The following is a 24,876-nucleotide window of genomic DNA, read 5'->3' as shown; positions in this document are numbered from 1 at the left end:
AAACCCCAAATTGAGTGTCAACTGCCTTACGTTTCTTTATAAGCAAAATGATTTGAACCTCTTCTTGCTTCTTAAAAAATTAGGTTAGAAATAAAAGGGCAAATTACAAATTTGCACAGTAGGGTGGCAGAAGCATTTTTTTGTCTTCTTTTGACACATGTGTGAAAGCACGTGCCGCCAGGCGCCGAATATTTGATTGACATAAGGGGGTCCTCCAATCAGCGGGCTCGGAAGGAAAGTCTTCCTCTGTTTGGAACCTGGCGTCACAATGCACCCGGACCAATGAATGTCGCCGAGGGGCGGAGATTATGGAGCACGCAGACTTTGCGCCTGAGAAACCCACTTACCGGGAAAAAAATGAGTCGAGAGTCTAACCGGGTAAGAGAGAGAGAGAGAGAGAGAAAACTGAAATATTTGAATGAAAGAAAGTAAATAAAAAGTAGGGAAAGGGGAGTTTTCTTTAAAAAATACATTGGTCGTTAAAAAGGGAAGCATGTGGGTTGGTTAAATGGTTGTTGTTTCTCTTTAAAAAGAATGAATGATTCCAGCAGTGTTGTGTGCAGTGCATTGGGTAGGGGGTTGCTGGCGAATACTCCTGCGGGGATCCCTCTCCTCCTTTCTCTCTCCTCCCCCACCCCCCCGGCTAATCCCGGGAAACAAATGTTTCGCTTTCGTCTGTCTTATCTGTAACTTTGTAGCTTCTTAAGGTGGAACTGGCAATAGTGTGTCTCTGGTCTGGTTTCTTAGTTTCTGTATACTGTCCGCGTTCTTGCACTTAAACTTTGGGGGCGACATATAATTGCACGAAATCAACCAAGACTCTTGCATTTAAAGTATTGTAATGATTTCATTATGCAGGTTGTTTTTACGTGAAGTGATTTAATTTTTGAATGCATCTCTTTGATTCCATCTCATTCAGGTTGAGGTCCCTTTTGCTCTTCAATCTCGTCTTTGCGCGCAGGTTGTCAGTTCGCCTGGAACAATTCGACTTTTCCGCTCTCCATCTGCAAAGCCCAAAAAGTCTTTCCTACCCACCCCCAACCCCTCCCATACTCATTCTATTTCACTCGCACATCAATCTTTTCTCACTAAGGGACAGTGCAAACAAAATAAATCGCTTCCATTTTATTTTAGTTGGACATTGCAAATTACACAGTTGCATTACGTTTGCAAAGTTGCCTTTTGAGGAATGGAGCTTCAGGTGCTGTCAAGTCATGTTGTATCATGATTGTTGCAACGCAAGAAGAGGTGCAGCGTTCAAATGAGTCGTAACTGGAGCAGGCGGGGGGGGGGGGGGGGGGAAGCAAATTATTCTGTAATGGAAGTGCCTGGACGAAGAATTTGCAGTGGGTTTTAAAATTTGAAAGTTGCGAGGACCCTCAGGCAGTATAAGAGACAGACAGCGCCGCGTAACGGCGGGTTACAAAAGGTCAAGAATGTCCCGGATATAGATTGGATACATTGTGGCTTTTTCTTGTAAAATGTCACGATGTTGAAAGTGAGAGTAGCAATGTATCCATGCAGACTCTGATCTTCATAAACTGTAGACACTTTCCAGAAACTTTCAAACCCTCTATTAAGCTCTCTAATTACCACACTTTTTGAGGGGGAAAAATCAACAAAACAAATAAACGCTGGCCATAAACAGCATCTGTGGGTTCTCCCTAAAAGTTTAGGATTCTAAGTAATTGATCAAAAACAATTATTTGGATAATCAAAAAGAGAGATCAAGGTAATTTTTTTTAACCGCAAAGGTGCCAAAACCTACATCGTTGCAGTAAAAGTTTGGGGTCTCTGATACCATTGGAGTGGTAGTTGAGAAGTCTATGTTGAATGAAATTTTGTGGCCAGAAAGGTTAAAATTGATAAGTGTTTTTGCTTAAAAGTTGGATTTTGAGCCGGTTGAGTGGAGTTCCAAATTATCCACTTGGGAAATTTTTTTAGTAAGGCTTTTTTTTGATAGTGTAGTGATTTTTTTTGTTTTGTTTCTTATTCAGAAGATGCGTGTGGTCATTTTGATGGGTGTTTGGAAGCAAATTGCTTTCAGTATCGAGAGATGTGGAACCTAGGAGTTTGAGGGGGAATCGATGTCGGATTCATTCATTTTAAGTACCTCCTGTTGCATAATGATGCCGCTACTACAGTGATTCCGTCTTGTTCGTTTGTGCATTCGTGTGTTTTGCAACTCGAAGTCTGGTGAATTGTTTAAAATCGAGTGCGAAAGAAATAAAACATTAAACTTGGGAATTCGTTTCTGATTTTCCATGTTTCTAGGCTTGTGTAATTTTGTCAAAATGCATCACCAACAGCGAATGGCTGCCTTAGGGACGGACAAAGAGCTGAGCGATTTACTGGATTTCAGTGCGGTAAGAGAATCCATTCATGGCAGGTGGTGAGAAGGCGAGTGCACGGCAGAGATCTCGAGTCCAGCCAGGGCTAGCCGAGAGAGAGGAGCGTTGCCAGTTCAGACAGAAGCCCTTTTCCTCTTAGCCTTTCAAAATGCTCTGTGCATTTAGCAATGTAGCCACAATAAGAAACTTCAACCCCCCTCAAAAAAATAAACAAGTCACATAATAGTCCACTTAATTCTAATCCTGCGATGTGCTAACAATTGTTTTCGAAGGTCGCGTTTAAATAGGGCACTTTTGATGGTTGCTGGAGGAATATCTCTTTGAGAAATGGGTTTCGGAAGTTTGGTCAGGAGAGTAGTGCCAGGCGGAAATATAGCCGGTGGCGATTTCAACCCTTTTCCTTTTTTTCGCTGCTTTTCTCTCTCCTTAACGTTTGTGCTCGCAGATAAGTGGCTCGAAGAGTTAATCGGTAATCAAATCCATTACTCGTGAAAAAGGGGCGCAGGCGTGTTTATGGTAAGATCTGTGCGAGGAAGTGCCGCGAAACTTTTCACATCGACTTTTGTTTTTTTTAAATAAAAAGATCTTACAGCATTGATAGTGGAAACGAGTTACCACCGCTGCGTTGCGTAAGGAGGAGATGCTGTCATTTTTTTAAAGTCTGATGTGGAAATCTGAAGCATTTGACTTTTTTTGGGCAGTGAGCATTTTTAAAAACATTTTTGTTACCATTTGATTTCTTGTAGATGTTTTCACCGCCTGTGAGTAGTGGGAAGAATGGACCAACGTCCTTGGGAAGTGGCCATTTCGGGGGTTCAAGTATGTAAATTATTACTTCGTGTTTATATATTTGTCTATTCGGGGTTTTCAGCTTCGTTTCCCACGAATCTATATTGATTCATGCCAGGCACAAATGTCTCAACTAACTTGGACCGCTCCTATGACCTGTCTTGTTTGAGCAGTTGAAGGCATTCTCTTATAAACTGCATATTTCGCACATTAACTAACGGTGCTTCATTACGATATTAATAGGAGTCGAGTATTACAGATTTCGCAGGTCGATTATTATTTAGCTGCTGCTTAGTTGTTTTGAATTTAAGTCGGGGTTAGTTAATACTATTACAGAAATCTTGTTTTCAATTACCGAAGACTATGAATCAGCATGGTATGAATGTGGATGTAGTACATTCTGTCTGTTTGATTTAAAAAAAAATAATTGTTGGACATTTAATGAAGTTAATTTTGGGGGTGGGGCAGGGAAAAAGGGATGCTTCCTGTCAGGTATGTGTGTGAATGTTGGACGTAACTTGATGTGCAAGCTGATGGGATTTAAATAATTTGTTCCAAGGCTAATATAATTGATTCATTAGAACTTGCAGAACCTTAACAACACAGTGATATCAATGGAATTTAGGTGCTTTATGGTAGCTGAATTTTAGAGAAAGGATCTTTATTAATCAAGTTTTGTTTAGATGACAGAACACCTGCCACTTAGAAATTCATTGTTCTGCAGAGAATGTAGATACTTGCTGCATACGCATGCTTTAAAATTCTAAGGAATTCTTTCAGTTTGTTTTGAATGAAAAATAAAAATTGATAGCACATACAATTTTGGATCAGCAGATTTTTTTAAAAAGTGAGTTTTTAATACATGATGCACTTTTTACGGCACGCTATTTTTAACAATGCTCACTAGTTGGTGGTAATTTTCATTTCGTACCTGATTTGAAATACTTGTTTATGGCATAAACAGTGTTTTAGAAAATGCTTGCTTCTTTAGGAATTGATTCACTTTAATTACAAGACATTAGTTTAAGTCTTTAACTGGAAGAGCTGTGTATTTAAAATATATTTTAATATATGGAAGAAGATAAACACGATCTGTAGAAAAATATAATTTTCATACCCAAACATAAGGGTATTTGCAAGCTACCTTGAAGAAAGAATCATGGAGGCACTTGAAATACATTAACTAATATCAATTTATACTTTAACGGTGGATGTTTTATCTTTGGATGGCTGCAGGAAATCCAGATTTTCTTATCATTTCTCTTTAACTTGAACTCCACTTGAATGCTTTCAAAATAATTGGGAACAAATAATAAATGTTTAAATCAAATAAAACTATAGCTGCAGTTAAATGATATTTATAATCAGAAGTTGTTTTAGAGGCAGCTTAAAAACTACACAATTCCAGTGTTGATATATTGCAGGTTGCTTGTTTTCCATGTATAATGTTGTAATGCAGTATTGCGATTCAAACCAAATAGGGGAAACAAAACAAGATGCTTTAATTGTAATTTTTGTGGAAAAAGTTGCAATTTTATTGTGGTACCTGAAAATAGTTCACTAATCTTGTTTTTTTTTGCACTGTTTAGTTCTCTGTATTTAATGCAAATAAATGGGTTGTTTTTGCAAAATTGATCTGAAATTGATAGGTTTATTTTTCCTTAAAATATATGGAAATGTGGCATGTTATTGTAAGTAATTTGTTATCAGTAGTGGGTTTTGGTACTGGTTAAGCAAACAAATGCTTTATTCATGTGCTGAATCTAATGTAAACAATTACTAAAAATGAGAGTAGTAACGAATAGTAATGTAATATGTGTGAACGGTACATATTGAGCAGGCATCAATTATTTGTTAGGCTTGCTAATTATCTGGACCTCCAGCTTCTTCTTTCCCCCCCCCCCCCCCCACCCCCTTATCAATTGATAAGAATTCCAGAAGAATTCCAGTGTATGTATCAGTTAATCTCAATTCTTGCAGCAACCCAGTTCCCCTCTTCAACATTTCGCTCCCCCCCTCCTCCCCCCCCCTGCCTCTGCCCCTACCCCTAATACTTAGTACACATAAAATTCAAGTCACAATTTAACTGTTTATTTTTACTGAGGTCCACCTTTTGGTTCAAAATCAGAGCTGTGATGAAGGGTGCTGATAGAATTTCCTCTATCTAGGACTTGTCTGTTTATGGATATGAGTTTCTGAAACAAGTGAAAATAAATATATTTTCTGTTCCACACCATCATTTACACATGATATCAATTCAGCAACCCTCAATTACAGTGAGATTTGTTTTTGACCTTGGCAAGTGTTTTTTAAGTTGTTTTTTGTGGAAGATTATTGGTAATTTTATTTGTTTAAAATCAATGACTACATTGTATTTCAAAAGAAACTAATTTCTGGGTGTGTTGTATTTACATTTTCTGCATTCCACTAAAAGTCGTTACTTTGTTTAAGAAAAAGTCCACGGTAATGAGTAGACTTTTAAAAGTAGGGCAAAACATTAAAAAAGCACACATTCTGGTGATACTTTCCTACAAAGGTTATCCTTGAATGATCAAGGTAACTATATTAAATTTTCAGCCTTTTTCCTTTGGCAGCAATTCACTTATTCTTTCTGGGTGGGGAGGGGATGCTGACGGTTCCTGTTAAATTAATGATTTGTATGAACATTTTGTTTTTATTTTAGCTTGTTTATCTGAAATCAACAGGAACAAATTTTTTTTTGCCTGCTTGTTATAGAAAAGTATAAAAGATATGTTTGGGTTAGTAAAATCGCTTAACTGACACGAGTCCAAATTGGGATGTTGTTGTTATCTTGTAGCAAGATAGAAGTTAAATATGGAAAACTGTGACCACAATGATTATTGTATTGAAGGATAACTGCTTTTTTGATTTGCAAATACATTATAGTGAAATGTGTAATTAAAAAAAAATTGGTTTTTAAACTATTCAATCAAAGGGATTAAAACAATAGTTGTTGGTAAATTTCGTGTTTGTTTTAATTGATTCGAGATGATTTTAGCTAATACCTTTTAATAGATGTTCAGTTTCTTATTCTTACATAATGCATTTCCCCCCCAATTGAAGCAGAGCATTTGTTTCATTTCAGAATACTAGTTTTTCTTCTTCTTTCTAAACTGCAATCTGTTGTATAGCTGAATCTATCTATTTTCAGGAAGTGACACATTACTTTTTTGTTGTTAATCGCATGTCACATCATCTTTGTTATACAGTTATGTTGTATTAGCAGAAGTACAAATAATAAAAACTCTACAATACAGAACAGCACAAATGTGAAAAATGATTTTTGCAAGTTTACCCAGATATTTAAATTATGGAATACCTGAAAAAAGTGATTTTCAAATTGCATTTGGAAGTTTTGTGGCTATCTTTAAATAAACTTATTTGCTGAAAAAGTCTTAATATCAGCTATTTTTTTAAAAAAACTTGGTAATGTCTGAATGCCTATTCAGTCTTGTAAAGGGTTAAGTTGAGTAATTACAAGGAGCAAGATGGCTCACTGTTGTTTGTTCCCTGATTGTTGCACTGTAAGTGTAAAAGTCAGGCTGGCAGATTTGGCAGGCCCTAAGTAACAATTGTATGAGCAATTGCATAGAACTGTGCATGGGTAGCCCAAAGGGTTTTCATTTTGAATTTCAAAAGGTTCTGACAGCTTTACTTGGCCTGGTGGGTTTAACATTGCAATTTAGCTGCAAAATACAAGTGCCTCCTAAAGATGTTTTGTACACGTTGTCTTGACTTTTGAATAGTTTTATTTTTCTGCAGTTCTGGAGGTTTGCTTACTGTTTTGTTCCAAATAATTGAAATGCCATAATATATTGATTGTAGGTGCTCAGGGGTGTAACCAGCAATTTTATAGTGAACACAAACGTCCTTCATTATTTTCAGCATCTTGTGGGAATTTTCATCAGAAGTCTGCCATGGTTGTTGGTGTCTGAAGAGGCAAATCCACCCCGACTTCGCTGATTCTAGAACTTGGCTTCAATTGTGCCATTCTTTGTTTTTTTTTTTGCTGCTAAAAAAGATTACTTGACAGCTTTTTGGCTAAACCCTCATGAGAGGAACACCATTAATCATGTCTTTTTTTTCCTTCTCACATGGAAACGTAACCTCTTTTGTCCAAGTAAGATGGCTTTGTTGTTATGTTTTATGTTGACAAGTCAGAATTAGCACACTTAGCGTGGTCTATGCTGAAAATTCTGGTGTGTGGAATGGGGGAAAAGGAGTAGGCAAAATATGGCATTATTTGTAGAAATTCCAAGTTGAAATTGATGTAGTTCAACTAAATATCAGGATTACTATTCCATTTAATAGAAATAAAGAATGCATGTTAAAATTGAAAATCCTGATTAGTCACAGCTCAAACCAATTGCTTCAGTGAAGTAGTTAGTGGCTTGCATGTGGTAATTCATTTCTCCATTCAATTGGATTATTTTGTGAAAAAGTGATATATAACTTGGTTGGGGTTAAAAACAAAACCATATTGGTCTGAAGACTTGCTGCTAATTATGAGCTGCATGATATTCCCTGTTGGTAATGTGAATTTTTAGGTGGGCTACTGGAGCATACTGCTGGGTTTGTCTTGCTTCAGATTAATATAATGGTTAATGACATTAATGTTTACCCTGAGGAATGTTGCGGGCGGCAGTAAAAATCAGAACTCCATTCTGTAAGGGGAATGGAGTGTTCGCTCTCCCACATTCTGAATCAAAACATGAATATTTGAAAGAACCAATGGGTTGTTGGCTTGAGGTGGCATTTGAGAAGGTATATTTAAATATTCTTGAGTCACGATTGTAATTTGGTACAGGGATGAAGGAAAGAGTGGATGACCAATAATTTCCAATCCTTGCACTCCATTATCCCTCAAACAAAGCACACACATTTGCACACACAATGATTATGTTGCAGACCATTTGTCACTGAACTTGTGTCAAAAGGAAAAGCAGTTTATAGTTAATATTGTGTCTTTTAGGCTGCATTGGCAGATCATTTGATTGTCTAAAGATGCCAGTTTGTGTTTTGTTAAAGGTGACTCCTCGGGCACAATTATTCAACTGAAATGTCTTGTTCTGTTCTTCAAAATGAATAGACACCTGGAGACAGAAGATTGTGGTTTCAAGTCCTACTCCAGAGGCTTGAGCGCAAAAATCAAGCTGGCACTCCAATGCTGCACTGACTGAGTTGCAGTCTTTCAGATGAGACTTTTCATTAAGGCCCTTCTGCTCTCTCAGATGAATGTAAAAGATTCCATGGTTTTGTTTCAAAGATGAGCAAAGAGTTATCCTTAGATTCCTGGTCAATATTTATCCCACAGTCAAGATCAAGTAAAAACAAATTATTTGGGCAGTATCACATTGTTTTGAGAGCTTCCTAAAAGTAAATTGGCTGTAAAACAGTTTGAGACATTCTAAGATCATGAAAGGTACTATATAAAAACATTTTTTAATACAAAGTCTGATATATTGCTACTCTTTCAGTCAATGATTGATGTCTGATCAGAGATCTAATGTTCTAGTATTTTTAATTGTAGCAAAACTTTGCTATTTACCTTATTTTTGTGGATCACCATAGAAAATTTACTTATTTAATATTTGAAACACAGTTGGAGGCCAGTAGTTTAAGTGGTAAGGTGTGATTTTTGTGTGGTACTGTGACTTTTTTGTTGTGATTGTTTCCACACATAATTCTGGCATTTTTACATCTGTGTTGAAAAAATCTGTGCAGTCTGAACATTTGTTCTCCTACTTTGTTCTAGCTATGCTTCATATTATGTAGTTGTGTTCCCTGAACTTGGTCTTTTTTTTGGAAGCTACTCTTAATTTAACACTGGCTTTTCGGACATTTGCTGGCAACTTTTATCTTCTAGTGAGGATGTGTAAACCATTTGGATTGGAATTGACTGACTTTGAAGGTGAAAGTCCTTTGAAGTTTCTTTTGATCTTTCCAGCTTGTAAAGAATTGTATATAGTATTAGTTAAACTAAAGTAGCACAATGTTTGTAGTATATCTGTGTTATTTCTCATCCTCTATTTTTTTTCAACTACTCTCTCTTATTTCTACTCTGTTCGATGTTATGGCTTGACTTGGGATGCATTTAGATCCAGAGGCCAGATATCTTGCTCACTGGCCTTCATGTCCTCAACCCTTTGATTGTTAGTAACTGTGATACATCTGACACCCTCCTCAGCCTCCCACTCTCCAGTCCCCAAGCAGTGCTCACCCTAGCTGATAATGGTGCAGTTAACCCATTCAACCACTGGAGAAAATTTACTTACTTTTGAAGACAGCAAACTAACTTGCCTTTTAAACAAATATCAGAATTCTCTTGGAGACACACGACTGCAGATGCTGTAATCTGGAGTGGAAAAAAAAACTACTGGAAGAACTCAGTGGATCGAACAATATCTGTGGAGGGAAAGGAATTGTTCATATTTCTGGTTGAGACCCTGTATCAGGACTGAGAGTCGTGAGGGAAGGTAGCCAGTATAAGGAGGAAAGGGGAATGGGTGAGGGAGAGGCCAATAAGTAATGGGGAGTGTGGGGGGGGGGGGGTGGCTGATGGAAGATGGGCAGATGGAGCCAGGTGGGGGAAGGGGAGGAGTAGAGTTGGGAGAGAGTTAAGTGAGTGATAGCTGGAGGGTGGGGGGTGAGGAAGGGGGCATATAGAGCCAGGTGGGGTGAGAGGCAGGTGGAGACAGGCTGATGTGCAGGGACATAAAGGATACAAGTGCTGGAATCCTTCAAGTGAGGAAGGTGATAATGGGAACCATTCAGTGGAGATAGGCACGTGAGGGAGGTGATCTGGTGGGTGAAGTGTGTGAGTAGTAGGTGATTGGGGGGGGGGGTGGGCTGGAGTGGGGGTATGGGAAAGGGAACAATGATGAGAGGACCAGGGTGGATCAGAAGTGGGGGGGAGGGGTGGGGAGTACATGGGTAAGGTTTACCTGAAATCAGAACATCCAATGTTCATACCATTAGAATGAGATGTTGTTCTTGTTTGTGTTGGGCCTCACCCTGGCAGTAGAGAAGGCCGAGGATGAACAAGTTGGTGTGGGAATGAGAAGGGGAGTTGAAGTGGCAAGCATCCACGAGCTTTGGATGGCCATTGTGGAAATCAAAATTCTCATCTAATTAACAAAGTACAAATTATTAAAAGAATTGATTAAACATATCTTTATTCAATTGCTTAAAATATGTCCCCAAAATATACTTTCTCTGTCATTTTCAGTAAATTTTGAGCAGATGTGGCAGTTTACAAGGGGAAAACAGAAAAAGTTAGAATATATAATGAAGTTTTAAAAATAAAGTTGTGAAATGCATGTTTAGGTCACCGGCAGTGTAGATTTTCTTTTAGAAACGTTTGTGGGACCACTGGTGGACAGTTTATTACACATTGCTGGTATGTAATCCTTAAACATAATAAGGAAAGAAATGTTGAGAGCTGGTGAAGTGTTCCTTTTTTAAATAAAAACAGTGAAAAGAAAGATGCAATCTATTTTTAAACAGTTATTTCTTTCAAGTTTTTATGGAAATTCTTCTTGGCTTTATCTCCATCTATTTTTCTCCCTATTCAAAGATGGAGACTCGTATTGGAAATTGGTTTTCCTGATGCTGGCTATGTATCTTGTTTTTTCTTTGTAAATTTGGGATTGTGAAAGTTAGTGACTGATGCAATACATGATGCAATGGTATCTGTTTCTAGCCATCAAAGGATAGAAGCTAGAAGTATTGTTATGTCAGTTGATTATATAAATTGGCACTGATGGGTGCAAACTTAAGGTCTTTGTGGTGTGTGCACTTTACATTATGTCATGTGGTGCATTATATCTTTGGGGTTGGTGATTATGTAATAATGGGAATGAATGCTTGCAAATTGTAATGTAGATAAATGGATGTTGTATAATTTCTGTCTTCCTACAATATTTTGATCTTTGTGTCCAAGCGAGAACTGAGACCTTGCAGTGATCCAAAAAAATTGTTCCACTGTTTTTGACTTGAGTCAGAGGTGTGCAAAGCAGTGTGAGGAAACTAATGTTTTTATTTCTGTTCATTTGTATTTAATTCAAGTTGCTGATATGGTTTTTGATTATTTCATATTCATCCAACAATGAATTATATTTTCTCAGGACAACCCATTCCAAATTGATTTAATAAGTCTAAATGGGAGAAAAATATAAGCTGAAGTGGCATGATGTCTGGTCTTTGAGAATATGAATGCTGGAACTAGGACAAGAAAAACAGAACAGGAGTAAGCATTGGTGCCCTTGACTTAGATGTGGCATTCACTCAGATCATGGCTCATCTTGCACCTTAAGTTCACTCTCTGGCATAATCTCCATATCCTTTGAATTAATTTAGTGAATCTGTTCTGCATAGCTTTAAAGCAAATACATCTGTCCTTGGGCATGGTGAGCAAAACTATGCTAAATACTTTGGGTTGGTCATGCTCACTTTACTCTTTACTCTCAATCTCTTTATTCCTAATCTCTAACCGTCTTCTAATAAAACTCAATTTAACCATTTGGCTTGGAATCATAGAATCATACAGCACAGAAACAGGCCCTTTCTGTCCTTGTTCATGCTGACCATCATACCTATCTATGCTAACCCCATTTGCCTGCATTTGGCCCATATCCCTCTATGCCTTTTTAAAAAGTACTTGGATGGGAAAGGCATAGAGGGATACGGGCCATTTTAAAACGTTGTAATTGCATCTGCCTCTACCACCTCCTCTAGCAGCTAGTTCCAGACAACCACTACCCACTGTTTGGGAAAAATTTACCTCCCAGGTTGCCTTTAAATATCTTTCCTCTCACTTTAGACCTGTGCCTTGTAGTTCCACTCTCCCTTGTCTGGGGAAAAAGACTCTGACTGTCTATACCCCTCAAATTTTATGAACTTCTATATGGTCTAATGCCCTAAGGTCCTTCTGTACAACAGTGTTCCTAAGGTCCCTGCCATTTACTTTGTATGTCCTACAGAATGACTTTCCAAAGTGTATTACTTCACACTTGCTTGTCTAGATCAAATTCCATCCTCCACTGCTCTGCCCAATTTTTCAGCTGATCTAAGGCCTGCTGTATCCTTGGACAATTCTCTTCACTATTTACAACTCCACAGATTTTTGTGTCATCTACGTGCCTACTAATCAGATTACCTGCATTCTCATCCAAGTCATTTATATGCATTACAAACAACAAAGTTCCCAGCACAGATTCCTGTGGTACAGTGATTCCAGTCAGGAAAAACACCCATCCACAACTACTTTCTCCCTCCTATCACCAAGCCAATTTTGAATCCAGTTTGCTAACACACCTCAGATTCCTCTGGACCAACCTACCATGCAAGACATTGCTAAAGAGCCTTGCTGAAGTCTGTGTAAACCATATAAGGTATCTTTATTAGTCACATGTACATCGAAACACACAGTGAAATGCATCTTTGTGTAGTCTTCTGTGGGCAGATTGCCTTCATCAAGTTTCAAAAAAATTCAGATCAGAGTTGTGAGACATGGTCTCCCCTGCACAAAACCATGCTGACTCCTAATGAGTCCCTTCCTATTTGTATCTGAATTTATTTTCTTTGTTTCATGAGCCAGTACACACTGATCAATCTATGGACTAACATTTAGTTGTTTCTCATTTTTTTTAGAAAGGTTAGGTTCCCTTTTCCCCACATTAATTCTATCTGCCATCTTCATGTCCACTCTTAACTTGTCCCCATTGTAGACTCCATGTTATCCTCTGCTTACTTTTCCTACCTAGCTTGTATCATCATCAAACTGGAATATTAGGATGTTGTCTCCCCTCATCTAGATCTTCTAGGCAGGTAGTTTTGTTCCTTGTGGCATCCTATGAGCAAAAGCCTGGTAACTAGAAAAGATTTGTTTATTCTTATTCTGACTTGATTCAATACTGTGAGGCCTATTTTGTGTTGCAACTTTTTGTTTGGTATTGAAATAAATGTTCTGTGCAAATCCATACATAGTGTATTTACTGGTTCTTGGTTAACTATTCTGATGGTTGTATCCTGAAAAGATTTCCTAAATTTGCTAAGCAGTTTTCCTTGTCACAAAATGATATTGGCTTCCTAATTAGACTGATTTTCTAAGTGCTTTGTTTTACAATGCTCTTAGAGATGTCCTTCAGCATTTGCCTACATCTAATATCAGGATTACTAGTTCTGACTGGTGCTTTTATGGAGTTGATTGGCTGGTCTGTCTTGGAATTGGAATTGGTTTATTATTGTTACTTGTACCGAGGTACAGTGGAAAAACTTGTCTTGCATACCGATTGTACAGGTCAATTCATTACACAGTGCATTGAGGTAGTACAAGGTAAAACAATACAGAATGCAGAGTAAAGTGTCACAGCTACAGAGAGAGTGCAGTGCAGGTAGACTAGACAATAAGGTGCAAGGTCATAACGAGGTAGATTGTGAGGTCAAGAGTCCACTTTATCGTACTAGAGAGCTGTTCAGTAGTATTACAACAGCACGATAGAGGCTGTCCTTGAGCCTGGTGGTATGTGCTGTTTGGGGGGGGGGGGTGCGTACAATTGTGCTTGAAGGTTGTGCTTTGTTAATGTTCATTTCATTTTATAAAAGGAAAAGGTTCTGTTTGTCTGCATCAATATTTAGAGGCACTGCATATGATTGTCAGCTGTGGTTCAATTTGTAGCACTCTTCCTCCAGATTCAGATTGTAATGGATTCATATTACACTCGAGATTTGAGCAAAAGAATCTAAACTGATGTTTCTACCCAAAACAGAGGGAGTGCTGCACTGTCCACTGTCCCATCTTTCAGTTGAGACTAAACTGAGAGCCTCTGTAGTTTCTCAGTTGGATGTTTGAAAAAATATCACAGTGGAGTTGAATGTGTTGGCCTCCCTGAGAATAATCCAACACCACAAAAACAGGTTATTAAGTCGTTATTGCAGAGCTGTTTGTGGGACCTGGTTTAGCACAAATTGCCTGCCATACTTTGCACATTACAACTGTAATTGCTGTTCAGAAGTATTTTAATTAAAGTGCTTTAGAACACCCTGAAAGAGACTTGAAAGGTGCTATACAACTGCAAGTCTGTTCTTCCTCAGCAGGTTATCTCTGCTTACTGTGCCCATGTTACATCAGTAACCATACTTCAAGAGTAATTAGTTGGTGGTAATGTGCTTTGGTTTATCCTTAAGATAATTAATGCTCAATCTAAACACCAAGTTCTTCATTGTGTATTAGAGAAAAGATAATATTTACACGGAAAGCCTTGATTGCATCTCGCTTCTAAATCTATGCGATAACTTTAGTTTGATGGAGTCTGTGATTATCAGATTATAACGCGCAATGAAAAAACCCAAGCAGATTGATCAGAGATAGTGGGAATGTTTTGCCTTTTGTTCCTGTCTGTGGTACACTAATTACTGCTAAAACAAAATTTTTGGTTAATTTTCCACCCTCAACCCCTCTTCTGTGAAATATTTTTTAAAATAGGCTGCTTATGAAATTCACCATCTGCAAGAAATTATTAAATAGTGCTTGTGGTTGCAGTGTAATGAATGCTGCTGTGCAGTATGTGCACGGATGAGGATTGGTTTGAACTGCATTGTAACGATCCATAAATAATAGGAACTTGGAAGAGGACAGCATTAGTGGTACTATTACACATTTTAAACTTGTCTCCTCTTAGGTAAAGAAAGCTGAAGCCATAAACAGTCTGCTGAAGGAACTCAGCCTGTTGAACAGCATAGGTGGGGGAGGGGGGGCACGGGGGAAGGAGTTGTTGGCATATCGGATCAAAACCCTGCATTGGGACTGAGTGTAGAGGAGGAAGCTAGCCAGTATAGAGAGGGAGAGTGGTGAGACAGGCCAGAGGTGGACCAGGAGGGGAGTGGGGTTGAAGGATTACGGGCAGATGGAGGTAGGTAGGGGAGGGGGATGGGTGGAGTTGGGAGGCAGTGGCAGATGGATGATGGGTGGAGACAGGCAAAAAAAAGGCAAATGGAGCTGGGAGGAGGAGAGTGAAGGTGGCATTAGCTAGGAGGATGATGAGCGGGAATGCAAAGGCTACTAGTGCTGTAATCTGATAAGTAAGGAATATGATAAAGGGAACTGTTGGGGGGAGGTCTGGTAGGTAAATTGTGGGGTAGCATGTGGATGGAACCAGAAGGGATAGGAAAATGGGTGATGGGAGCTGGAGGAGGGGGATGGGAAAGGGAACAAAAATGGGAGGACCAGAGGTAGATTTGAAGAAGGGTTGTGTGGAACACAAGGGAGGGTTACTTGAAACTGGAAAATTCAGTGGTCTTACCATTGGGTTGTAGTCTACCTAGGTGGAATATGAGGTGTTGTTCCTATAGCAGCTGTCTATTAAAGAAATTACCCAGTACGTTCCATGAGCTAATCATTTTGTTTACATTGCATGTGTGTCTTGATGATTATTGCTGAACTAGCCTTTTAATGGATTGTATTTAAATCCTCATGTTCTGACCTGAAGTGGTGTTTTCTTAAATTTCTCTCTCTTACTTGGTACTTGCAAAAGATTCCCTTTTATCACTTTTTTTTTGGAATAAGCTGAGTCTCCTCTTGTAGTTTGGTCATCTTGAGGGGTAATTTTATGATTCTGATCTGCAAATGATAAGACTGAGTGATGGCTGAATTTCAAACCAGCGTGGCTATTGAACAAGGTCCCTTGCAGATAGTTAGAACTCAAAATAGTTCCATGCTACGGATTTGGCAATGTGATGATCTTCTTTCTGTCTTAGAATGAATAACCATTACGTTGTCCTGGATTAACAGTTATAGTGTACTGTTTCATCTTTTCTAATAGCTTGAAGGTCTATTCTTGGTACCATTAGCATCCTGTGGCTGAAGGCTGTACAGTTCACAGGATCCTCTGCAGCAGTGTAGTGTACAAAGGCTCTTTAATAGTGCCTATGGGTCTACGTTATACTTGGGAATATGTGATACCATCAACTCCAACTTTCCCTGCAAATCCCTCACTATCCTGACTTGTACATGTATTGCTGTTCCTTCCTTGGCATCCTTCTAGGTCAAGGTCTTGGGATGCCATACATAACAGCATCCTCCACACATTGCAGTTGTTGAAGGAGTTGTCTGCCACTACCTCAAGACAATCGTGGATGTATAATTGACCTTTCCTGTGCTTGGCTTGTATGAATGAATGACTATCTGTTGTACTCTTGCATCATTCTGTCTCTTCCAGTCAGCAACAGGATTCATTTACTCAAATGCCATAATTATAACCATACACATTACATCAGCCTGCTGTTGTGCTTTAGCCACAACTCTCCTTCCTGCTTCTTAATTTAGTATCATCAATGAATTTGACCATATTGTATTCCATCTCTGAATGCAACTTTTTTTTTGTTGATCTATGGCATGAGGGAATCTTTAGCAAGGTCATCATTTATTATCCTTTCCATTTGTACTGGAAATGTGGTGGTGAGCCGCTGTCCTTGAACTGCTGCAGTCTGGTGAATGTTTTTCTGCAGTGCTGTTGAGTAGGGAGTTCCAGGATCCTGTCTCAGTGATGGTCAGGTTAGTGTAATGTGCTCCAGTTGCCCTTTCGCCATTTTTTGGTGGCAGAGGTCCAGTATGAGACATTATTGGAATAGATATGGCAAGTAATTGCATTTTGCAGTTGTTGTATGTTGCAGCTAAGTTGCTCTGGTGATGCAGAGGGTGAAGTGGTTAGGGCACTGAATATGATGCCAGTTGAGCTTCTTTGTTCTGGTTGGTGTCGAGCCTCATGAATGCTGTTGGAGTAACACTCATCCACACAAGTGAAGAGTACAATATGGGGTGTTGTAGTTGTGGAAATATTTTTGGCCCCATCTTGCTCTCCTCCTAGCCACAGTATTTATGGACTAGTTGAAGTATCTGATCAATGGCGACCCTCATGAGGTGGTTGGTGGTAATAATTATCAAGGCTCTGAGTTTAGACTCCTATGCATGTCGGTCACTGCCATTATCAGCCCATGCCTGAATATTATCTAGGTCTTGTTGCACACAGGTGTGGATTATTCCATTTGTTGAGGATCTGTGTGTGGTCTTCCCCTTCCAGACCTTATGGAAGGTAGGTCATTGATGAAGCAGCTGAAGATGATTGGGCCTGGGTCACTGCCCAGAGGAGCTACTTCTGTGATGTTCTGGGGCTGGGGTGATTGACCTCCCAGTTTTATCAGGGCTCCTTGATGTTACGTTCAGTCAAATGTTACCTTGATATCTCTTGTCTTGTCTGGAATTTGACTCTTGTCTCTACCTATGCACAATGACGCTGTTGTCTGGTGCTAAGTGGTCCTGCTGAAATGTAAACTAAGCATTGCTCAGCAGGTTGTTAATGAGATAAGCCTTTTCATGATAACATCCATTACATTGATCATAAATGGTCCCATCTTCCTGTTGAATCCTTCAGTTTTGTGACATTACTAATGATTAGCCAGTGTTTTTTTTTGTTGCTAAAATTCTTAAAGGTTTTGGGCCAAAATCTTTTTGGACAGTTTTTAGACTTCCCGAGCTGTTTCATTGATCCACTGGCAGCAATCAATTCTCAATTTAAGCTTCGGGAGTATGTTAGGAGGGGATAGAAAGGAAAACTAGAGCTTTTTTTTTCACTGTAATGTTGCAGGAGATGCGAGATCTAGGAGGGATTAGTAAGGTTAAAGACAATCCATAACTTTGGATGAGGAGAGATTGGGTTACTTCCATAATGGTGTGTTTGGTTGATATAACGTCAATGTAGTCGTCATGTTTACAGTGTACATAATTGAATGGAGCAGCTGCAGAAAGGAAGTAAAGAAATTACCGTAGTTAGGAATAGCCATTATCTTTTTATTAGTGATCTTCTACGATTCTTAATTGGTAAAAGGGCTGGTGAAACAGGTCTGTACTTGACATTAGCTTGACAGTTGGGAGTGTGTAGATTCCATTTTAAATTGTAAAATTTAACCAGATTCACACTCAACTAATACAGGATTAAGTGGTTATTTAAATTGCCTAAAGAGTAATTTCCTTATGATTGTCATCAAATAGGAAAGGTAATTTCAACTGGCATTGCTGCACAGAAGGTAGCTTTCAATCCTCTATTCCTCTTATGGATTTTGAGTTATTCAACTGATATTCTTCCATAATAATGTTTATTTAGGAGAAAACTCCTTGCTGAACACTTGCCTTCATACTAGTACATCCATGTTACCAAATCCTTGCCAGTTCTGACTTTGACTCAGTAGATATGAGCAATCTTGAATCATTGTCTAGACTACTCTTAACCAAGGAAACCTTTGGTGATGAATCATATTAATTAAAATTCAATTATTTTTTGTGCTTATCCTAAACTTCCTTTTGTTGCCTGTAGTAATTCATCTTTTTGCATCTGCTGAGGTACAAAGTATGTTTTATACTCCAAAGGTTGATGGAAATTTATTCTGATGTGATTTTGTGGCCTTGAATCGGCCATTGGTTTGCAAAATTTCATTAGCAGTTTCCAAAAAAATACATACACGTTGGATACTTCTGTGGCAGGCATGAAAATATTTACTCTATTTATGGCTGTGTCTGCTTTACTCTTTATAACACAATAGAGTCTTTTAAATTGCTTTTATATTCTTTAGCCACTTACTCCTATTATGCAGTTTTCCACAGCTGGAAATCACATCAACATGAAGCTATTTAGACTATCTGAGGGAGAAACCTATTTTTCACTTCATTGCTGCCGATGATCTTAATTGAGACTAGTAAATGTAGTGATGGCATGACATTGTCTTCCTTATCTTTTGTAGGGCAAAAGCTCCAGTGTTACTACAATGCAAATACATGGTGCACAAAATGCCAGTGTGAAGTAGTGAAATGACCACAATCTAGCTGTTTTTCTGTAAAAGGATGGCTGCATGTTGCAAAGCCAGATATAAATTGTGGCTCAGTCCACTTGCTCTCCCAGAATCTGGGTTGATGTAAAATTAACTGGACAGCAATGCATGTATGCATAACTAGGAATTTAGTCAATCAGCAGTAACTGTGTAAATATTTTGTGTTATGTCTCTTTGAACTATGTGAAGAAATAAAAATAGCAGCATAGTTATCATTCTTATCCTTCAATGTGTCTGGCAAAAAGAGTTTTGGGCCACTTAGTCCTAGGATGAACTACTAACTACTTTTAGTTTTACTTTAGATAGGATAAATTTCAGGTGATGAAATTCGAATCATGTTGGTTTAGTTGCAAATGTTCTTACTGTGTTGATACCGATATCCCACGAGGCTAGCGACAATCCACAAGAAAACAGTAAATTCGCATTCAGCTTTTTTTAAATCAAAGTAGTTTTGCCTCCCATGGAATCTGGGATTTATCACTACTTGAATGGTAAGGAAAGTTTCTTTTTAGACCAAAGCTTTCAAATTTTATTAACTGAGAATTATATCCTGAATCTCTAATGTTTAAAAATTCTAAAGCACTACTGTAAAGTTGCACATGCCATTGTTTCTTTTAAACAATTACTGTATTTATGTTCAAATTGCTCCCTAAGCTGACAAGTTCATGTGGCGGATATTCACACTGGGGACCTTATAATTTTCATGGCTGGTCTATAATTAGATGCGTTTTCTAAGTATAATTTTGAAGAGAGAAATTCACAACATTTGGGAAAACGCTTTAACAACTTCAATGTGTTTTTGTTAATAGTATAATTTAATTTTTGTGGGGAATCTAGTGTTTCAGTAAAAAGTTTTCTGTAAACAGCACCTCCTGTTCGTTGTGGTTTTCTCCCCTTCCTGTGAGGCTGAACAAACCTACGTTTATTATGAGGCATCTTCTGCAGAATACCTTGAGGAAAATTTTGAGTTTGAATTGATTAGTGGTAATTGGTGATTATGAGCGTTCATGGCCAATGTTAACTTTCCTCTATTTTTTCTCCACTTTATCTCCTTCTCAAGTCTCCTACATTTTTTTTTCCATGAGGCCTACTGTGCATGAGTAGTAAAAACATGAAGTGTACACCTCAGCCCTCGTCTGGGGCTAGTGGTTGCAGGCTTATGTCACTCTATCACTTCAGGAAAGGGTGCCTCGGACTTAAATTTTTATTGTAATGGAGGCTTTGTGTACGGAGAAAAAATGCTCTTATGGATGAAATTCATACCACCTTTTAATTTAATTTCTGTTGTGCTTGCTTTTATGTTTTTAAAAAAACTCTACTCATTGTTTTACTGTTAGTGTATGTTTTTAATCTTAGTTTTTAATACATATCATCATTGGGTTTTATTTATTTTCAAATAGGGAACATGCGGAGGGATTGTTCTTGAAACTACTTTGGTGGAAAACCTTTCTTTGAAAACCCAATTTCTGTGTTGGACCTTTGTTCCAAAGGAAAGTTATCAACCTGAAACATTAACTTTGTTTCTGTTTTGCATAGTCGTTGCCTGCCATGCCAAGTGTTTCCAGCAATTTCTGGATTTGTTTCTGATTCTAGCACCTGAAATGTTTCACTTCAACTATTCTGTTCTCCTAGGAGCCTGTGCTGCTATTTCTGCCAATTTTCTCTTCCTCTTCCTCACTCCCCAGACAAAAAAAAACTTCTTGTATATGAGAAAAAATATAGTCGATGCTAAAGATGTGAAATTTTAGGAGAAGATCCGGGAAATAATTGGGTTGGGCAGTATCTGTAAAGAGAGAAACGGACTCTGTGTTTCAGGTTGCTGAGATTTCATTTTTTTTCCAGAACTGGGAGTGATGTAGTTAATCACATTTTCTAAATTTATGCCTGAAATTCAAGGATTAAATTCTGAAGCTTTATTTTTGTTTTATTTAGAAGATGTGGATGTTGCTGGCAATCTATTTTCCATGCGAGATTGTCAGATCAAAGAGAGAAAATGGTGGTGTCACCACCTTGAACCACTGTAGTCCTGCTTTAGGTATTAGTAGTGAGGTGTTGGGTAGGGACTTCCAACATTTATAGCCAGTGACATTGAAGGAACAGTGATACACTGTATATCCAAGCCAGGATGGCATGTTACCTGAAGGGGAGCCTGCAGGTTGTGGTGTGCACGTGCTATCCCTGCACTTTTGGTGATGGGCCAAAGATGTTTAGTAGGTACTTTTGAAGTAATCAAAGGGAATAACTGTAGTACAGTTATGGCAAAGAGAGTGGATGAGGTGCCTGTTAAGTGGGTTGCTTTTTCCTTGGTGACGATACCCTACATGAGCACTGTTGGAACTGCATTCGTGCAGACAAGTAGAGAATACATAAGCCATGGTGCGGTTGGCTGGAACTTTAGATGACGAAGGTATGATTTGATGGCGTGGGGTAGATAGAAACCATTTTCTAATTGGGGAATCTAGATTTGGAACTCGGCTTTTCCAGATTAAAGCTGGGAAAATATTCTATCTAAAGAGAAACAGCAGTTTGGAACTTAACTACAAATGGCAGTTGATGCTAAGTTGAAAATATGAGTGATATATTTCTCTTCAACAGATCTATTAACAAATCTTTTAGTGTGTTGGTTTAACAAAAATGAGAGTCCATGGTGCATATGAGGAGCTAATGTATGGATCAGCCATGACCATGTTGATTTGTGAAATGGGGTCAACGGATGAAATAGCCTGCTCTTATTCCACGGTGCATTTGAATATTTAGTTAGGAAGTTAAGAATATAAACAATATATTTTGCAACTTGCAAAAATCAAAATATTGATATAGCTTTAAAAGTATTTGAACACATTGTTAAACAATCAATGCCTGTGTATGTTTGAGGCTTCTGATTTTGGTTTTGTGCTGTTTTGTCATTTAAGCTTGATGGTAGAATAACAGCATTTAAGAGCATTCATCACTGTTGACATTTAGAACCATAGAAATTTGCAACACAGTGGGAGGCTATTTGATCCACAGTGTCTGTGGCTGCTCTTTTTGCTGGAGCAATTCAGAAACCAATCCCACTGCTCCACTCTCCACCCACATCCTTGTATTTCCTTCCACTGCAAAAACATATCCAAATTTATCATCTAAAGAAGGCAACAATCTTTGCCTCTAGTGAAGCATTCTATATACTAACACCAAATAAATTTCTCATAGTCTTTCTCATCAGTTTGCTGACCTCCTGCCACTGACTTCTCAACTGACATTTTTTCCTTTAAACTTCATAAAATCCCTTCTCAAAAACTCAATTTTTCATTCCTGTTGCTGTAGAAACATTCTCAGAATCCTACCCCTTTTATCGTCCTAGTGAATTTACTTGATTTAATTTTTTTTAAATAAATTCATCATTATGTCTTTTGCAATCTGTGACATCATTTACAAAACCCAGAATTCGCTGTTCCTTAGCTTTCTCTACATGCGCTCTCACTTTCAGTGAATTTGCTGAACATTTACAGTTGATGTCAAAGCAATTGACCTTGGAATGCTTCTCACAAAGATCATAATTTTTTAATGTGGAATTCCCTTTCCTAATTACGTTAGGCACCACTTCAAAGATGCCCAGCAACAGTGATTTTTTTTTCGTTGTTGTCAAGTTAGCTGAGTACCCAAATGAGAAATTTTCAGAGATCCAACCCAGAAGAGCACAATTTTTGATTACATTTTAAACATTTTTACAGTGCACAAAATAAAAATTAGAATTTAGACAAGGTTAAGGTGTTGGCTGAGATACTATAAACTATTTGGAATATTAAGAAGGTTAATATTTATAATTGTAAGAATGCAATTCATGTACAAGAGTTTCCTCTTTTAGAGGGAGGGTTTGCATAGCTGCATTTATGGCTTCTTACAAAAACACAGACTGATTAGTCCAATACTGAAGGGCTGCTGCACTTTTGGAAGTTCTTTTGAAATGTTAAACCAAGACCGCATCTGTTTCCAGAAGGATGTAAAAGATCCAGTAACGCTGTATTGAAGAGAAGGAGAGATATTCATTGTTCAATATTTATTCTGCAATCAGCATTGTCAAAAAAGACAGGTCATTACATTCTGCTGATTGTGGCAGATTTTTGTTGCTTTTCCTACTTGGCAACAGTGATACTTCAAAAATTAATTGGTGCAAAATCCTTTGGGACATTTTGAAAGGGATGTGAAAGGTCTTACTTAAATACAAAGCTTATTTAACAGTTTTAGAAACTCTTTTATACCTTGTTGCAATAAATAGGTACCTGATGGCCAGTACAGACATGGTGGATAGAAGGGCCTGTTTCTGTGCTGTATGACTGACCATGTGCTACATTGTGTAACATTTTACAAGGAGAATGGTTTGTAACTACTTGGTTCATCCCAGAGCCCTGAATTCCCTTGCTGATGCTAAGAAGGCTACAAAACATGGAACCTGTGAAGGAGTAGGGAATCACTGTTAGCAACTTCTGAATTTCCATATTATTCTGCAGAAGGTGCCTGCAGTTCCATTGTGCAGTGACTCTGACTGCTGCTAGCTTTGCTCTCGATGCAACCACAAAGTGTGGGCCATTTTGTATTTGAACCTTTTGGGTCTGCCTCTTGTTGCCATGCAGTCAGACAGCAATCTTGGCTACGTTGAATTCGCAATGAGTATCTTTGGTGACCCATGCAATCGCATGTTAAGGGTTCCCTGCACTGTTATCGTATAATTAAAACAAAACTGTTTTGCTCTCGCATCTTTCTTGCAACCCCCTCCCCCCCCCCCTCCCCCCCCCCCCCAAATGTATTCACTTTATATCTGGTGTTAATTTCGGGGTTAAAAAGTAAAACAACTTTTTTATTTTACTTCCCTTTTTCTTTCCATTTGGTACATCATTGCCTGGTACAATTCAATTACAAAATTGCTTTTCAAATTATCAGCAGTGACTATAGTAGAGCCAGGAGTTATTTGTGTGCATACGTGGTTTTTTTTCCTTTCCTCCTTGCAGTTCTGTTCCCTGAATGAATAAACTGAACTAACTGACTGTCAGTTCAGACTAATTGGTGGCATTTGCTAGTTACTGCCTGTCAGAATTAAGCCCAGAAATTTCATAGAAGACTAGCTCTGTTGTTTCTGTTGTCATTCAGAGTTGTGTGGGAAGATTGTCTTCTGTGTTTACTAGAATGTCTGTCAGCTGCATAAACATTACCTTGTAGTATGATAGGCTCATTAGAATTTATGGATAGTTTGAATGTGAGAAGTGGTGTGAGATTTCTGGCTGATTCTTAATTTTTTGTGTAAATTCTTCTCAAAAATGTGCATGACAATTTTTCTGTCTGTAATTAAACTGAAGGTTTCCAAAGGTGATATGTACAGCAAAGTACATGAGTGAAGGTGTTGCATTTACATTTAACTGTATTTATGCTTATCACAATTAGCTGTGGTATTGTTAAAATAGCTATCTATTATTTTACTCCTGGCCTTAAAGAAATATGTCTTGTGACCTTATTTTAAGAGATTAGTTTGGAAATCAGATTTGGCTGAATTGTGCAATTGACTTATTTTTGCCCTTTTAAACTGTACATGTTTCTTATGTGGCTGATTTGTGACATCATTGTGCTGTAGTCTGAGATTAGAATTGGCATAATTTACCAGTTTTTCTTTTTAAAAAAAAGCTGCTGCTGTAGATGGCAGAAAGACATTTAGAATGGAAGAAAAACACTGGAAAAACAAAAGGGGTATTTTAGCAAACTTTTCTTTAGGAATGAACAGAATGTTTTGTTTCTCACTTTCAAGAATAGCTTGCGAAATATTATTTTGGTTAATTGAATCTTAAAAAGTTTAATCATTGAAGAA

General features: G+C 38.1%; 1 protein-coding gene across 5 annotated transcripts in view; it reads left to right on the top strand.

The window, feature by feature from the left end:
- The first annotated feature begins 312 nt into the window (after positions 1–312).
- LOC127567561 (transcription factor 4-like) overlaps positions 313–24,876 on the top strand; it is a 470,428-nt gene continuing 445,864 nt past the window's right edge. The window contains exons 1-3 of one of the 5 annotated variants that reach the window (XM_052010595.1): positions 2,156–2,366; positions 2,797–2,867; positions 3,098–3,170. In XM_052010595.1, the coding sequence (XP_051866555.1) occupies positions 2,865–2,867; positions 3,098–3,170 (76 nt within the window). In that variant the 5' untranslated portion in view covers positions 2,156–2,366; positions 2,797–2,864. Of the gene's footprint in view, positions 379–2,152; positions 2,367–2,796; positions 2,868–3,097; positions 3,171–6,816; positions 6,825–24,876 lie in introns of those variants that run through there. The other 4 variants (XM_052010594.1, XM_052010593.1, XM_052010592.1 and 1 more) reach the window with 4 other exon arrangements.

The sequence above is a fragment of the Pristis pectinata genome, chromosome 2 (genome assembly GCF_009764475.1).
Source record: "Pristis pectinata isolate sPriPec2 chromosome 2, sPriPec2.1.pri, whole genome shotgun sequence".
In the NCBI taxonomy this organism is placed as follows: domain Eukaryota; kingdom Metazoa; phylum Chordata; class Chondrichthyes; order Rhinopristiformes; family Pristidae; genus Pristis; species Pristis pectinata.
This window is presented reverse-complemented; position numbering and strand designations above follow the sequence as displayed.